Here is a 17,794-nt window from a genome sequence, read left to right on the forward strand (position 1 = left end):
GTAGACATCAGTGAGGGTTTTCTCAACAGGTGATTGAATAAGTGAACAAATAAGCTGCTGGGAGGGAAAGTATGTGGGAAGTTGACCCCAGCCCCAGGGCCCAGGTGTTTGCCCAGGCCCTGCCCTCTCTTCTTTCCATCGTCCCAGCATAGTAAATTAACTGTTATCTGTCCCGTATCCAATGATCTTTCTGTACGATGATGATTCCTCGAACCATCCCCTCCCTGGCCTCCAGAGTTCTGACAAGCTGAGGCAAACTCATTGGCCTCTGCTGTTATTTCAACCTCAGATCAAGCACACTAGGAAAGGCCTCTGAAAAACAGAGGGCTCACTGCTGGTCAGTGCCCAACACAATGGCAGGTTGCTCTATCAGAAATTAGCCACATGGGGCGCCTGGATGGCTCAGTGGGTTAAAGCCTCTGCCTTTGGCCTAGGTCATGATCCCAGGGTCCTGGGATGGAGCCCTGCTTCGGGCTCTCCGCTCGGCAGGGAGCCTGCTTCCCCTTCTCTCTCTGCCTACTTGTGATCTCTGTCAAGTAAATAAAATATTTAAAAAAAAAAATTAGCCACATCTGCTGAGCATGAAGGGATTTATTTTAGCAAATGTATAAAGATTTGATGCGATTTTAACCAAAGTATATCCGGCGGGGGGAAAAAAAGCTTGAAGCAAATATGCTAAAATATTAATAATTTGGGGTAGTAGAAATGTGAATCAGGGTTATTTTCTTTTTTATACTTTTCTGCAATTTTTAAAAAAGGCCCTGCCATATATGGGGTGAAACTAAGCACAGAAACCCCAATCTACTTGCCAATTATGTTCCTCCCTCCCAAAGGTGGGAGTCCTGACTTCCCAAGGGTATCTTCTACCTCTGACAACACCCTCCCACCAACCTACCCCTTCTGAAACCTGGACCTCACCCTTTCTGTGATCTGACTTTCAGTTCTGGGACCTACACCATGGTCTTTCAACACATCAGTTTTTCCCCTTAAATTAGCTACAGTGGGTTTCCTGTTTGTTACTTGCAACTAAAGATCTCTAATAGAGGCACCGAAAGGTAAGAGCTACCTGAAAAGATCCAGATGTATACAATTACTGTGTTCCTAAATTGGTATACCATGCTAATTATGATTTATATCTCCTCTCCTTGCTAGTACCTGTGTTATAGTAAGCCAGAGTCTTATAAACAGGATTCTGGAAGACCAGAATCATGTGGTCTAGGCACTGCCTGCTGGCCACCAGACGAGTTTGAGGAATTGACAGAGTGTCTTAAACCATTTCTCTTGTGGTGCCTGGGTGGCTCAGTGGGTTAAGCCTCTGCCTTCGGCTTTGGTCATGATCTCAGGATCCTGGGACTGAGCCCCACTTCGGGCTCTCTGCTCAGTGGGAAGCCTGTTTCCCCTTCCCCTCTCTGCCTACCTCTGCCTACTTGTGATCTCTGTCAAATAAATAAATGAAATCTTTAAAAAAAAAATAAACCATTTCTCCTGAGTGCCAGTTGTGTTAGTTTATCTTTAGGCAGGAAATGCACGGTATATTTAGGGAACAACCAAGAGATCCATAATCATTAGTTAGTGTGATCATGAACAGAAAAACAAAGCTATGAAGTTCTGCAAGGGCCCAGAGTTGAAGTCTCCAGCTCTAGGTTGAGGAGCTGGACTTTGACCTGGGACAAAGGAGGTGCTGAAAACTGAATGGCCGCATATGACCCATTTTCAGAAAGAAAATTGGCAGCAGGAAGGAAATAGACTGGTGACAGGGCCTGGCTTTTCGTGTCTTTCCCTACTATGTATTGTGGTTTGAGTCTCGCCTGGGCTGTTTTTCCAGAAAGCCACCTGTCTTCCTATACTCGGGCCTGCTCTCTAAAATGTCTATTTCAAATCTTCTTCAGTCCTCTTAGACATCTGACCTCATCAATCCCCACAACCTGACAGAACAGAGCCCATCACATGCACACACTCTCAACTTTTTGCCTTCAAATCTACAAATACCTTGACTTGTTCCCATCCTTCCTCCTAAGGCCAACCCTTCCCCCACCCCAGGGGCATCTTTCTGTTTTCCTCTCTCTGTGGATCTTCAACCTTTTCCTCTAAAATCTCATTGCTTTTAACATTTACACTTAATGAAGTCTCTCCCACCTTAAACAAATGACCTTTTCTCATTCACAGCTCCTCTCTGGCCTGTTCTATTTCCTCCAATACCTTCTACCTACAAAGTTCCCAAGAGCTACCTATACTTCATCTCCCATTCGTTATTTCTACCTTCCGATACTGTACTCCCCTGAAATAGCACCTGTGAAAGTCACCAGTGACTGTCTGTTCCTAAATGCAGTTGTCAGATCCTAGACATCACCCTCAATTTCTCAGTCCATCATCCTCCATATATTATCAGCCTCCAGGTCCTCTCTGGTCATTTTGCTTCCTAAATAGTTCTCATTTCCATCATTAACACCCCCACCATTCCCAAATCATTTCTGATTCAGGACTCTTATCATATCACCTCTTAGTCCTGGCTCCCTCCCATTCAGTCTCCCCAGTGACAGAATCAGCTTTCTAACACCCAAATCTGATGCATCTCCCTTGCTTAAAGCTCCTCAATGGCCCTCAAGATAAAGTGTGATTCCCTTACATAGTTCACATAATCTGACCCCCAATCTGTGGGCCAGAAACAAGGGGACACTTGAGTCTGTATAAGGTACCAACTGGGGAACTTTTATATTTACAGAGATCTTGTAAGAGATCAATTAGGCGGGTGCCTGGGTGGCTCAGTGGGTTGGGCCGCTGCCTTCGGCTCAGGTCATGATCTCAGGGTCCTGGGATTGAGTCCTGCATCGGGCTCTCTGCTCAGCAGGGGGCCTGCTTCCCTTCCTCTCTCTGCCTGCCTCTCTGCCTACTTGTGATCTCTGTCGAATAAATAAATAAAATCTTAAAAAAAAAAAGAGAGAGATCAGTTAGGAGGTTATAGCTGACCATAAGAGATGGTTAGTGGGGATGGAAGTTCAATCAAAAGGAGGTTAAGAAAGAAGTGGAAGCTGGTTGTGCAAGTCATCTTGGCAGGAAAGGAGGTAGGATGGTAACTTGTGGGTAAGTTTAAGGTTTTGCAAGGGAGGAGATGCCAAACATTTTTAAATGGAACATGAAAGGAGACTCAAGTGATTGAAAAGGGGATAGTTGTTAGTAAAGGTTCTGGCAATGCTGACACAAATGGGAGACTGAGCACACAGTGCTGGCAGAGTTTGCTGGCAGAAATATAACTTTTCTGCACTACAATTTGGAAATCAATCATTTAAAAAGCAAAATTCCATCCTTTTGTGACTCAGTAATTTTGCTTCGATTTCTTTTTTCCCCTGAGAAAACAAACATGGATGTGAACATTTATCACTACATGGATGCTTATTAAGTTATACATAGAAAAGCAAAAAAAAAAAAAAAAAGTTGAACAACCTAAAATGTCATAAGAGGATTTTTATTAGTTTATAGTTTATGGCACATCCATTCAGTGAAATGCTGTATAGTCATTTAAAAATATATAGAAGATGTGAAATTGAGATAATACAGTATTTACAATGCCATCCCCTTTTTTTTTTTTTGGCCATCCCATTTTTCTTTTCTTTTCTTTTTTTTTTTTAAAGATTTTATTTATTTATTTGACAGAGATCACAAGTAGGCAGAGAGGCAGGCAGAGAGAGAGAGAGGAGGAAGCAGGCTCCCCGCCAAGCAGAGAGCCCGATGTGGGACTCGATCCCAGGACCCTGAGATCATGACCTGAGCCGAAGGCAGTGGCTTAACCCACTGAGCCACCCAGGCGCCCCTGGCCATCCCATTTTTGTAGAAGAAAAAGTTTTTAATAGGTAACGTCTGGGAAGACATACACTGGAATATTAACGATAGATACCTCTGGACAATGTGGTATTATACATTTGTTTTATTGTTCCTTTGCACTTCCTTAAGTTTCCTATCATGAATAGGAATACTTGAATAAAGAAATCAATTGATGGGGCATCTGGCTGGCTCAGTCAGCTCAGTGATTCGATCTCAGGGTTGTGAGTTCAAGCCCCATGTTGGGTGTGAAGACTTATTAATTTAAAGAAAAAAAACCACACACACACAACAGGAGCACCTGACTCTTAAGCATATGACTCTTCATTTTAGCTCAGGTCATGATATCAGGATCATGAGATCAAGCCCTGTGTTGGACTCTGTGCTGGATGTGGAGCCTGCTTACAATTCTCTTTCTCCTTCTTCCCTTCCCTCCTCTCCCCCACCCCAATTCATGAGCTCTAAAAAAACAAAAACAATTTATAAAATCACACACACACACACACACAATGAGTCCATTCATATGAAGTTTAAGAACAAGCAAAACTTCTATGTAAAAGAAGCCAGAATAGCGGTTGTCTCTGAGGAGCTATAGACACACAAGGTAACTTTCTAGAGTGATTAAATATATTGCACCTTGATTTTGGTATACACATAAAGAAAAAATATAATCATGTTGTGGATTTAAGATTCGGGGATTTTATGGTGTTTTATCTCCTTCAGGAGAAAACAGACCTACAAGATAGAAAAGAGAGGAAACAGGTAACAACACAGAACCATTTGGAAGTGAAAAAGAGGATGGAGTTCTGTGACAAGAACTTGAATTTCTCAGTAAGTAGGTTGCTTAGCAGTGGACTTAGAGTGAAAAGGATGCATTAGGGCTTGGATTTGGGAAAGGGGACACACTAGAGCAATACTTATGAGGCAGAAACACATGGGGAGTTTCCCAGAGCTGGAGCACAGAAGTGGGCACCAACACCAAGGCTCCTCAGTTTACTGTGATATATAAGCTAGGACTTTGCAACTTAAGGAACAAGAGGAGAGAAATAAAATGGTTCATTTAATTTGGGGAATTGTGACAGCACTGGATTATAGTGGAGAGAGGAATGAAGCCAACAGAATTCTGGTAGGGAGAATTAAGAGGTGTAGAAAGGGACAGAAAGGCCTTATGGGCAGTGTTGGGACAATGGAACTGGAGCACTAAAGGCTATGGTCAGTAAGGGTTTGGTTCTGAGGTCTTGAGGGTGAAGCAGTTCACACTGAAGGCTAACCTCAAAGCACAGCACTGCTGGGACAAGAGCGAAGAAAGCAAACATTTACTAAGCATTCTTCCACCTACCACCAGGCACTTCACAGCAGTCCATTTAAAGAGCACCTAAACTTTGCAAGGATGCACTGCCTTGATGTTTATAGATGAGGAAACACCCTAGATTACTCAGCAAGGGGTAGTTTCAAATTCAGATTTGACTCAAAGCCTCTCTACTACATTCAGCAGCTGTATAAGTCAAATCAGGAGAAGGACCAAAATTTTAGGAAATTCACATATATAAGATAAGAGTCACCTAGGTTGCTGGTGGAGAAGAAAGTACCAGTTGCCAGTATCTGGGAGAATGTCCAGTAGCAATCAGAACAGTACAAAGTAGTCCAAGGAGATGGCATGTGCTTCAGGAACACCATCCTAGACAACAGTGGATCAAAGCAGCAGAAGAGAAATGCAGACCCATTTTCTGGTTTCTAGTTTTGAAGGAAAATGAACAGTCCCTGATTATGGGTTTTTCTGAAGTGGTATCTTCAAGAGAAAACCAGGTTTCAGCTTACCAGGGTTAAAACCTGGAAGTTTGGGGCATCATTCTGAGAGTTCCCAAGAAGGGCAGACAGAAAAGGGGAGAGTTAGAGCCATGAGAAGGAAGAAAGGCTCAGCACAGAGCTCACGGTCAGGAAGAAGAGACTTTGGGGCTGGTGGCTCCATCAGGGTAAAAATACATGGTGTTACAACACCGGAGGCATGGCAAGAAAAAAAGTGTTGGACATTATCCACCCCTAAGCAAAGCATCAACTTAACCCCTCCCCTTTTGCTCTCCTTCCTTTATCTGCATCTAGGATGGACTGTTAGCAGTGGGCAAGCTACAGACTGTGCTGCAAACAGTAATCAGAGCTATTCCTTAGTGAACACCTATTGTGTGCCAGGTCACTGCAGCAGCAATTCACTTTATCCTGACTGCAAGGCTACAACTGGCCCCATTTTACTGATGATGAAACTGAAACCTAGAGAGCTAAGGTCATTTGGCCAAAACCATGGCCACAACCAGGATTTGAAACAAAGTATATCTGGCATCAGAGTTCAAATCATCCTTTAATCTGTCAATCGATGGCAAAAATTTTACACATAACCTTCACAATCAATTGTGAAGTGTTCGTTTTTATTTATTTTTATTTTTAAATTCATCTTTAAAAGATTTTTATTTATTTGACAGAGAAGTAGGCAGAGAGGCAGGCAGAGAGAGGAGGTGGCAGGCTCCCCACTGAGCAGAGAGCCTGATGTGGGGCTTGATCCCAGAACCCTGGGATCATGGCCTGAGCTGAAGGCAGAGGCCTTAACTTAACCCACTGAGCCAGCCAGGCACCCCTATTTTTTAAAGATTTTTATTTATTTATTTGAGAAGAGAAGAGAGAGAGCATGAGAGGGGAGAAGGTCAGAGGCAGAAGCAGATACCCCGTGGAACTGGGAGCCCAACATGGGACTTGATCCTGAGACTCTGGGATCATGACCTGAGCCAAGAGCAGATGCTCAACCAACTGAGCCACCCACGCGCCCACAAAGTTTTTATTTTTAAAAGTGGATTCTGACCAAGGTGAACCAATGTTTCTTGCAGACTTACAAGACTGAGCAGAAGACATTCTAGTTTACACTTAAGATCTACATTTAAAAAAAACGAACAAGCAGTGCCTGGGTGGCTCAGTCGTTAAGCATCTGTGTTCAGCTCAGGTCATGGACCCAGAGTCCTGTGACTGAGCCTTGCATCAGGCTCCCTGCTCAGCAGGAAACCTGCTTCTTCTCCCTCTCCCTCTCCCCTGGCTTGTGTTCCCTTTCTTGCTGTCAAATACATAAAATCTTAAAAATAAAATAAAATACACTCACACACAAAACCAACAAAAAGGAAGCCCACATCTTCAGATAAGCAACAGGGTAGACTATGAAGATGACAAGAATTCATAGCTCACAGGAGTGAGTTCTTTGAGCAAGGTCAGAGAGTGGGGAAGAGAAAGGAAAAGAACCAAGGCTTGCATTTCCTCTCAGAAATTAAAAAACAAGCAAAAATACCTTAGGAGGGGAGTTCCAACAGTCCAGACTTTGTTAGATCAAAGATGACTCTTCTTTAGGCACTCATTCATTCACAAGGAAATGGGAGTGTTCTAGCAGGAGACATGGCATCCCTTTTGAAACTGACAGTTAAAACTGCAAGAAAATATTCCTTCAGAACACACTTCCATGGAGAAAAGGAACAATGACACCTGTGTTGGGCACTTCATATACATTTGACTAACCTACAAACCCATCTTGACACAGATGGTGTTAACTTCATTTATTGTTAGAGGCAACTAAAGAATTTGTCTGAGGTCAGAAAAGCCCACTCAAACCTGAATCTGTCTGCTTCTTCTGCTATACCACACTGTGTTGCCTCCTTTCACTGGAATACAGTATTTTAACTCCATAGTCTTCTTTGATTCTCTCTTGCTTTTCGGCAATGCAGTACCCTGTTCCAACCCCCATGGTTTCCCAAACTTTCCTTCACACATAGGAAAATACCTACCACATCTCTCCTGGACAGAAAGACCCACAACTTGTTTGGAGATTTTTGTTATAAAACATTTAATGTTAACCTACAATACAATGTAAACTTTTATGAAAAAAATTTAAAGTACACTAGATTTCTTCAGTAAATTATCACATAACTATTCAGGTGCAGTACAAGTTAGGGCACTGCGTCCTTTGTGGATGGATTTCCTGTTGCTGCATTCCTCACAAGTCCTAAAAAAACCAGTTGTAAAGTGGAGCTCCTTGTTCAAGCACCAGATAATACTCCCCTGATTTTGCATTCTGGGGGTTATCACTTCTTCCCACAGTCATTTTCTGAAACTCTTTCCTTGGCCTTGGCACCATTAGCAATTTTCATAATGACTGCTCAGTTGAAGATTCTAGGTTCCTTTTTTTTTTTTTTTTTAAAGAGACAAATATTATCCTCTGCTCATTTTTTTATCCAAACTCATAGTGGAAGAAAGCAAGGACAAAGAAGTATTTGCTGCAGGAAATTCTGTAGAAGTGGAAGAAAAGACCAGAAAGGCCCCACTGAGGCTGCAGAAATTCAACTGACTCCAACAGGTGTCTTGGTCATTTCCCATGGTTTTTCAGCTGAATCTACAACTTGTTTTGGGACTGCAGAACAAAAATTGAAACAAGTGTTTTTGTTAGGTTGATGACTTGCTGTTTGATAAACAGCTGAAATAGCCCAGAGGTGATCTGGAAATGAGCAAATCCTTGCAGGTACTTCTCAGTTATTTTCTCCCTTACAGGTCCCATTGAGTTCCCAGAGGTCCTTGGGAGTAACATACAGATTGTACTGGCTTTAAATGACAAAACGTGCATCCTTCACGGAAGAGGGAGATGGCACCTAGGCAGCAGCCCTAGGGTCAGCAAGGAGACAGGAATGGGGTCTGAGCAAAGCAGGCCCATTTCAACATGGACTAGGAAGGAACATGTGCTCCAGATAAAACCTCCTGAAACCTGAAGTAATGGGCAGGCCATTCCAAGAACTGTACCGACATAGACTTTTTCTTAATATTCTGGCATTTGACCTTCACTGAACAAGTTTTAAAAGGGCAAGAGACATAAAGTGCACATTGTAGAATAAGATGCAGACTGAATTAAGGAAAAAGTTTTACAACTTCCCAAAGAGGTGTGGGCAAGACACTTGGTACCCCAACCTAACGAAGGCCCTTAACATCCTCCCCTCTTGTGTACTGCCAGGGAAACAGCTGCAAGATCGACAGGTAAGGAGGCTCTGAGTTAAGCGGAAAAATTCCTCTTTGCATGGTTGTTATCAGGAAGCAGAATTCATATAAGGTTGGATGGAGAATATGCTTTATCTTGGTACTCACTCCAGATTCCTTTAAGGCCAACACAACAGTCAGACAGTGATTTCCCACTCCTGCTTGAGGAAGCAGGAAACAATGGAATAATAGGCAGTCAGGAGCAGAATTAAATTTTCCTAGAAACAGTGTTCTAGAAACCTGTGCTAAAGCTACTGGGAATTTCCTAGGCTTCCCAGGTGCTTTGTGTGAGGCTCCTTACTCTGTTCCTTGATGTTTACCCAACCCCTGAGGGCTGCAGAGAGTAGAAGACACATCACTGCTACCTAAAAGAGTGGCCCTTAGATTTTAGGAAGCAAGAGAGAAAGCCTTTGGAGGCTGGAAATCTATCATGTTTTATCTTGACGTGAACCCCTGGCCTCACAGCATGCTAAGAACTACAGTTACTTCAGTAGGTAGCAGTGTTACATGCCTGCACCAGTCTAGCTGTAGAACACTTTGGAGTATTTGCCAGCTCATGCTGGCATCTGTTAATACATGGCCTGACCCATGCACCCATTACCATAAACTCAACCAGAGAATAGATATTCAGAGGTTAAAAAACCCTATTACTTCAACACAGCAATAGAGAGGATTAAAAACTGCGTCTAGCAGATGGCTACATCAGAAACTAAATGTGCCTTCCAACAGTTTACACAGGCTGAGTGTTGGCTTGGCTCCCTTCAAGGTCTCTAGTTCTATCCTTAAACCACCACCACCACCACCACACTCCCACTGAGATAGGCAGGGAACTCTCATGGGGTTCCTTCTGGCTCTGCCACAGGTCCTGCCAGTCCTTTGGGAAAGCACCAAACTTGGCAATTCAGGAAAGCTCAAGGCTGGGCAGGAAGAGCATGCACATGTCAGAAGAGGAATGAAGAGCCGCTATCCTTTGGTTCAGATCCCATAACCACTTGGTACAGATTCCAAGGGAAAGTTGCAGTCATGTGTATACTCAGTATACGCAGAATTCACGCCATGTATATGGGTCTATCTGTATAGACTTTTTGGGGCAATGAACCCAGATTTCCTCCTAATATTCCCCAGTGGGGCACAGAGATGGCAAGAAAGGACAGCAAGAGTTGGACCAAAAAGAATCACCTCTCTGGGAATGTGAGAGGGAAAATGGCAGAAATAAGCATAAACCAGCCCAGGCCACCTTTATTACACTCTTGTGGGCTAAGGAGCCCAGGGCATGAACTCATGGGCTTAAGAATTGGCTCTCATCAAATAAAGTTGAGGAAAAAAAACGCCTATGTCAGCCTCATTCCTTTGGTCATTACAAAGCAACAGAAAACATTTAGAAGTTATTCATAAATTGTGGGAAGTTCAAGAACATCTCTGTTCTGTGCCTTCTCTTCCCTCTCTTCTCTGGTGGTGGGAGAAGCAAGTCCTCAGGAGATGCTGCAGTAGCTGGTTGATGGACGTCTTTTTCACTTTTATTTTCCATAAAAGCAAGAATGAATGAGAACTAGTGGGAATGTCCACCCTTCCCCAGTAGGGACAATGACTGGGTTGGAGGTGAAGAGTCTCCTTTTGTTGGAAGGTGCGTGGTGCAGAGGCAGTAGGAAAGGGTGGCCTTGCCAGCGGGAACGTTCAATGCTGACCTCGCACGCACACACAGGTGGTGACTCTTTTAGGCAGCATGGTTTCTGATCCTTCCTCAGGATGCAGCAGTCTTTTAAAAAAAATATCGTATTATAATAATAATAATATGAATTTCTCTCTTGTTTTTTTTTGTTTTTGTTTTTCCATTTCTTTTAGGGATTAGGGTAGGAGGGGGGGAGGAAGAGAAAATGTCATTCATCTGTTAGGTCCTGAACAAAGAGAACTTCTGTGTGGCTGAGTCCGGCCTCCTGCAGTGTTGGGGGGTTGGGCCACTCCTCTGAAGGGATGCAGGGCAGCACCCGCCGGGGAAAGTTGGCTTCAATCTGAAACTTTTCCGGGCTTTCTTTCAAGGAAAATAAGAAGTCATGGATTACCTGCAGATCATACAGAAAAAGGACAGTTAGAGCAAGTCACAGACAGACAACACAACTATGAAATCAAATATCCCCTTGCCAGCTCTCTCCAGGATGACTCGGAATATGAAGTCATCGCATGACACTGGAATTCTATTATGAGGTCCTTTGATTTCACAGAGCAAATACATAGGGCAGCTCTTAATTTTAAGAGATTACATTCCCCAATGCTAGTCCTACTTCTGAAGGAATTCATCTGTTTTCTTGACAACTTGATATAGAGCTAAAAATTTACTTAGAAATAATCAGAGTTATAGAACAGTGGGAAGTACAGAACATAAAATTTTTTTTCTTTGAACCAGCTGAGAATGAGCTGCCAGCCTGATGGCCCATCACCCCTAAAATACTTGTGTATGTCTTATAAACAGGACAATCTCCTACATAACCATGATATAGCCCTCAAAACACAGGAAATTTAACTGGCACATTAATGCTGTAACAATACATATTAAATCATTATCAAAGTTTTCAGGTTTTGCTAGTTTCCTTTCTTAGCAAAAGCATCTAGTTAGAATTATGTGTTTCATTTCACATCTATATCTGAACTTCCTTATATATATGTACACAGAAAAACCATGAGTTCATTTCCCCCTCCTTACCCAGTTCTGGCTTTAACATCCTACACCCCACACCACACCAGAGGCCACTCGGGCTCTGACTCTGTGCACTAGGCAGTCCTCACATCTAGACCCTCTCCTTAATTTGGTCAAGATCTGACATTCTTCCTGCAGACCTCTCTTCTATGAGAATGCCCTTCTCACCCTGCTCTGGCTCTGACAGAATAAAGGTAAATTCTTAATGAGAAGTAAGATGACATCAAGAAAACTCCCATTACTAACACTTAAAATGTGAGGTACTATGAATAGGCCACCTTTACTGTTCCCTGTCTCTTGACACCACACATTAAGTACTGGCATACTGGATCTATTCTATGGCCCTCTTCAGCCGGCATGCTACTTCTACCAAAGAGTCTGAAGGATATGTTGTGAGGGGCAGTGCTAATCTCTTTCAGGTCAATCCCGAAGATCAGGAACGTAACACTCAAGTTACCCTATTTGGAGGGAATCTATTTTCTTTTTGTTCTACCTCTCATAAGTTTAGTCCCCTTTGTGTAAGCACTCCTTTTTCATTTGTCTTAAATTTACCTCTTTAGAGCTTTTAAGAGGCTACATATGACTCCAGAATTTAAGAAGTAAATCCACGCTCCTCTTCCCTAAATCCATTCATGATTTTATAAATTCATATACTTTAATCTATCAACCTCAATCATTTACAGTTCCTGTCTCTCTGTGCAATTTCCATTAATATTATTTTCCTTATGCTGAGATGCATCAATTAGACTTGCAACAAATACTACTGGTATGAACCCAACACAGACCTTAAACAATATTTTGTTTCCTTTTTAATCTTGTTGAAAATATTCAACCCTGGTATAAAACTGGCATCTTCTGTTTACCACTGACACTGCACATCACCTTCAGAGGTCACTTTTGGTTCCTAACAGATAGAAAAATGATTTGGAGTCTCTCTAACATGCATTCATTTAACAGAAAGTCAGCTGCCACTTTTCTGCCCACTCATGAAACCTGGAGATTTTTTTCTACAGTTTATTCTTTTTTATCTTAGCATTTTACTACTATCAAGAGCTGAGCTTTGTGCAAATTGAGTATTCCACTGCACATTCACTTTTTGGGATTATTTACAAAGAGGAGATCTTACAGGAAGATGATACAAAGTCTGCAAGAACATGAAAAACTATTAATTTCTACTCAGTTATATGTATAAACTCCATGGATGTTAAAGGCCCAAAGCATCACTACACTTTACATTTCTTTCCCGTCTCTGAGCTTTGTCCCCACTTATGATCAAGTATTTCAGTCAGAGGTTTGTTTTTTTAAAAACTGAGAACCTATTTAAGAGTTAAAGGACTGGGGAGGTCTGGGTGGCTCAGTTAATTAAGCAGCTGCCTTTAGCTTAGGTCATAATCTCGGGATCCTGGGATGGAGCCCCACATTGGGCTCCCTGCTCAGCTTGTCTCTCTCCCTCTACCCTCCCCCCCCCCCAACTTACACACTCTCTCTCAAATGAATAAATAAAATCTTAAAAACAAACAAAAAAAGTCTTTAAGGATTAAATAGCTAACAGATGGGCTGGTTCCCCTTAGGCCAGAAGCCTATTCTGTTCCACAATTCTAATAGATTTTTCTTCTGAAACTCTCAAGAGAGTCTATTTTTGTTAGGTTTTTCACATTCACAGTTAGAGTTTAGGGAGTAGAAGCTCCATAAAGCTCAGGTATACTTTGATGTGAAACTGTTAGTGAACATGGTTGCAAGCTAAAATCCAATGCAAACCTCCGTAGTTAGGAGGGGAAGGGAATGAACATTTAGTAACTACCTACTACAATGGTATATACTATTGAGGCTCATTCATGTTATCCCAATTTAAGAATCCAAAGTTAGGAATGTGAACATTTCACTCTAAAAGAAATAAATGCATAAATGGGAGATAAATAAAATGAGAAAGCTACTCACTTTTCTCTCCCCAGGATTCCTCACAACTTTTTACTTTGTATTAACTCTGAGTCGTACATTCCCTACTGACCGTAAGTTGCATGAATGCCAGATCCATGTCTCACTTATCTGTATAACCCCTAGAGTGCCTAGCGCAGTGCCTGAGGTATCTTCAGTTTACATTTATCAAAGGGCAGATTATATCTCCATTTAATTGATGAAGTATCTGAGGCCCTGTAAAAGACTCTACAACTTGTCCAATGTTCTTTACTTAAACAGGAGAAGTAATAAATGTGCCACCTGGCCTCACCTGACTGCAGTGCATACTCATTTCTATTATGCAGTTTACTCTGTTTTCAGTTATCAGGGAAATGGCATAATCTACTATAGTTGGTAAATTTTTTTTTTTTAAGATTTTATTTATTTATTTATTTATTTGACAGAGAGAGAGAGAGATCACAAGTAGGCAGAGAGGCAGGCAGAGAGAGAGAGAGAGGAGGAAGCAGGCTCCCCGCTGAGCAGAGAGCCCGATGCGGGACTCGATCCCAGGACCCTGAGATCATGACCTGAGCCGAAGGCAGTGGCTTAACCCACTGAGCCACCCAGGCGCCCTATAGTTGGTAAATTTAAAAAGATAACACACTATCAATATAAACAGAAATTTCCTTTTGGTTATAAATACCAAAAGCAACAGTTAGCATGTGAGTGCTTACTATGAGCCAGGTGCAATGTTGAATACTTTATGTCTGAACTTAATCCCGACAACAATCCTATCAGGGAGTACCTATTATGATATCCATTTTACAGATGAAGAAACTTGAGTCAAAAAGTACACTGATCAAGAAAACGAATCCATTAATCTTAGAATGAAAATCTGATCCCCAGTTTTTAAAAAATTTATTTATTTAAGAGAGAGACAGAGAGAATGTGCACAAGTGGGGGAGAGGCAGAGGGAGAGGAAGAAGCAGATTCCCCGCTGAGCAAGAGGCCTAACAGAGTCCCGATCCCAGCACTCAGGGATCATGACCTGAGCCAAAGGCAGAGGCTTAACCAACTGAGCCACCCAGGAGCCTCATCATTCTGGGGGAATCTAAGAGACTCTGCTTTTAACTATTTCCCTATGGAATGACAAATACTATTTAGTTCTAGATACCAAATACAAAAGGTAGCCCCACAAAGTGGGGATTCTTATGGGCTAAATGGATAGAAACAAAGAGTGACAACTGCATGCAAACTGTACATGCATTTATATTCAGATGTGTAATTCTGATGCTTTTAGGTCAGTGGAGACAGAGTGTGCTATGGAGACAGAGCAAGGGGTTCTGCTGGGATTCTGAAGCCAATGTGAGCTGAGCAGCATGGAAGAGCCTCCCACCTTAAATACCCAAGTCTTCTGTGGAGCTTCCTGGTGAGGAACACTTCAGAACTCAAACACGATGAAAGAAAACCTTAGCAGCTCCTTTGAGTTGGCAGCTGAAGGAACCTCACGGTTCATTGCACTCCTCTCTCTGCCCACCCCTTCCTGTTCATCAGAGCAACAGATACACCAACAACACTTTCAAGAGTCCTTAAAAGCTTCCAAATCTATAGCCCAGACCCTACATACACTTCACACAACTTAGGGGGTCCTTACTGTTAGAGACTGTGAAAAGTGGAATCGTCTCTCTACTCGAGAATCATTAGGTAATTTGAAAATGATCTTGACACTTTCAGGGTCATCAGGGGAAGGCTCCGGGGGCAGGCACTCCAACTTCCTTTCCTTTTCCTCTTGTAAATTCTGTACAGACACAAAACAAAGTTGAGACTATGGTTCCAACAGGGAAACAGGACTACTATCATCACGTAGGTTTACTGTGCAGCCAGAAGGAAAATGAATGACAGCTATCATAAGAAAAACTTCTTGGCAAGAATCAGAAACACCCTAATTCAAAGTGCTACTGCATTACATGTATTATTTATTGACGATGTTATGGTATTTACCTGTCAGGAAAAAAAAGGAAGGGCTAAAAGACATCGGCTATAATCAAGTAGCAATACGTGATGAAAGATCATGAATGAAATGCAAAATTAGCTAACACTGATTAGTGCTAAGAAATAAAACATATTGCTATGAATTCTCAACTGCCTGTTACCCATTTACACTTGCTTTTCATGGAACAGAGTTGTTTTGTCTGACTTTTGCTCAGTGATGTATTTGTTCTTAATAAAAAATTGAAAAAAAAATTTTAAATTACTTTTTGTAGTAAACATAAAAATGGCAAGGAGGGGGCAGCTGGCTGCCTCAGTCAGTAGGGCATACAACTCTTGATCATAAGTTCAAGTCCCACACTGGGCACAGAACTTACTTTAAAAAAAAAATGGCAAGGAATTAAAACACCCACAAATCCCATCATTTTCAAGTTTTTTCCTTTCACACTTAAGATCAGTTTGGGAATCACAAGGAGGAAAATATGGGCTCATTACCCGCCGACGTCTCTCCTCTGCTAACTTTTGCTGCTGCACCTCCTCTTCCTTCCGCCGCTTCCGTTCCCGCTCCTCCCGTTTCTTCCTTTCTTTCTCCTGGTCAGCCCTGAGAGAGGCCAGGTAGGCCTCATCCTGCTGTTGTCTCAACACTTGGGTCTGGTTTCGTTCTTCCCTGTGGCCAGACCAAAAAGGAGAGAAGGAAAAAAAACAATCTCTTTTTTTCTCATACTGAAACTTCTGGGGAGGTAAAAAGGTTGACAATCTTGACAGATGAGTATTTCATTCTACCATGAAGGATTCCAAAGCAAAGCATGGCAGAATTTGAATGAGCTTTCTTCTCAGTTTAATCTGGCAGAAAAATAAATGGCAAGCCTCTCCTTTACCTTTTAACTTTACAAACAGAACTATCCTTTTCTCAATTCTAACAAAAGTAACAATATTACTGCCAAAAAGTGATCATCAAGATCACGTTTTACATTTAAATACCCTTTTGGGTTACTGCATTTTTGTACATATTGCTTTCATAAAACTAAAAACCACATACATGCCTTTTAGAAGATTTGGAAAATGGAAAAATATCTTGTTCAGAATCCTACTAACCAAAGAGAAAATACTGTAACATTCTGGTGTACTTCCAATTTTCTCTCAAAAAAAAAAAAAAGTGTGCATGTATACGTAGGAGTGAGTGAATAAAAGATATTGTGTATCTATAAAATAAAGTACACCAGAATATCAAAAGTTGTAGTTAAAAGATATTGTGTATCTATAAAATAAAGTACACCAGAATATCAAAAATTGTAGTAGGACTGTGGGTGATTTTTAATTTTCTTTTTTGTGCTTTTCTGTGTTTTCAACATTTTCTACAATTAATGTACACCACTTAATGTAATGGGGGAAGAGTTCTAACGATTCCACATTTTTTACATGGTTCAAGTATTCTAAATGACATGACATATACATTCTTGAGCACAAAGCCTTGTCTTTATTTTGATTCACATCTCCAAGAACAGATGACCTGAAGAGAGAATTCAGTCAATGTACATAAATATTTTAACACTAAATGCATAAGGTTTTCAAAATTGCCCGACACAGAGTAAGTCAGGATCTTTGAAGCCCTGGGTTAGCCACTCAAATCTGTAGCTGGTCTCTCTGTTCCAGAAAGGAACTCTCCTGTACCTTTCAAGGCGTTCTGACACCAGGTAAGTCTGGTTTGCATCCATGATAAATGTAAGCTGGTTAATGAGGTCATCGGGTTGAATGAGGCCTTCTAGCCGTCCCACCACAGTCATTCTCCGATCCTTCAGCATAATCATGGCCAGGAATGGGTAGGTGTTCTCTCGTAAAGCCTGTGAGACTGACAGAAAGAAGAGCCAATAGGTGAAGTGCAGCCCTAGGGATGAATCAGATCAGCTCTTCGACTTTTCACAATGAGCAAGAGAGAAAGGTTTTAATCCCACTTGGGAAAGAAAGGAGGTCTCACTTATTCTCTAAGTACCTTTTTTTCATCCTAGTTTCTTAATCTTTGCTGTTGTTGTTTTATTTTTGTGTCTCTATTCCCAGGTAATTTGATTAGAATGGAACAGGCTTTTCTGGTAGAAGGTGGCTGTCATAAGGATGCTATGGAAGACTGCAGGGGTCAAGGACAATGTCTTTTTGATAAGAAAGGATCTATAAAAAAAATCTGACTAAGCATGATTTTTTCCCTATGTGGGGTGTCAAGCCTAAAGGAAATAAGGCTGCAAATCTCAGCCTTGTATCACTGGTGATGAGCTCCACCACTGTCTTCTGCCTTTTCTTCCTCTTATTCAGTCCCTTCCTTATCCCCTTTTTTAAGTCTCCCCCACATCACCCTCAAAC

The 17,794-nt window shown here is 41.7% G+C and overlaps 1 protein-coding gene across 3 annotated transcripts in view; it reads right to left on the reverse strand.

Moving 5' to 3' along the window:
• Positions 1 to 7,670: 7,670 nt before the first annotated feature.
• FAF2 (Fas associated factor family member 2) overlaps positions 7,671 to 17,794 on the reverse strand; it is a 63,957-nt gene continuing 53,833 nt past the window's right edge. For all 3 annotated transcript variants that reach the window (XM_004737551.3, XM_045075588.1, XM_013059302.2), the window contains 4 exons: positions 17,114 to 17,291; positions 15,938 to 16,109; positions 15,108 to 15,251; positions 7,671 to 10,925 (listed from right to left, as the gene is read on the reverse strand). In XM_004737551.3, coding sequence (XP_004737608.1) covers positions 10,743 to 10,925; positions 15,108 to 15,251; positions 15,938 to 16,109; positions 17,114 to 17,291 — 677 coding nt within the window. In that variant the 3' untranslated portion in view covers positions 7,671 to 10,742. The remainder of the gene's footprint in view (positions 10,926 to 15,107; positions 15,252 to 15,937; positions 16,110 to 17,113; positions 17,292 to 17,794) is intronic.

This window comes from Mustela putorius, unplaced genomic scaffold (genome assembly GCF_011764305.1).
Source record: "Mustela putorius furo isolate JIRA1106 unplaced genomic scaffold, ASM1176430v1.1 tig00000145_pilon_pilon_pilon, whole genome shotgun sequence".
In the NCBI taxonomy this organism is placed as follows: domain Eukaryota; kingdom Metazoa; phylum Chordata; class Mammalia; order Carnivora; family Mustelidae; genus Mustela; species Mustela putorius.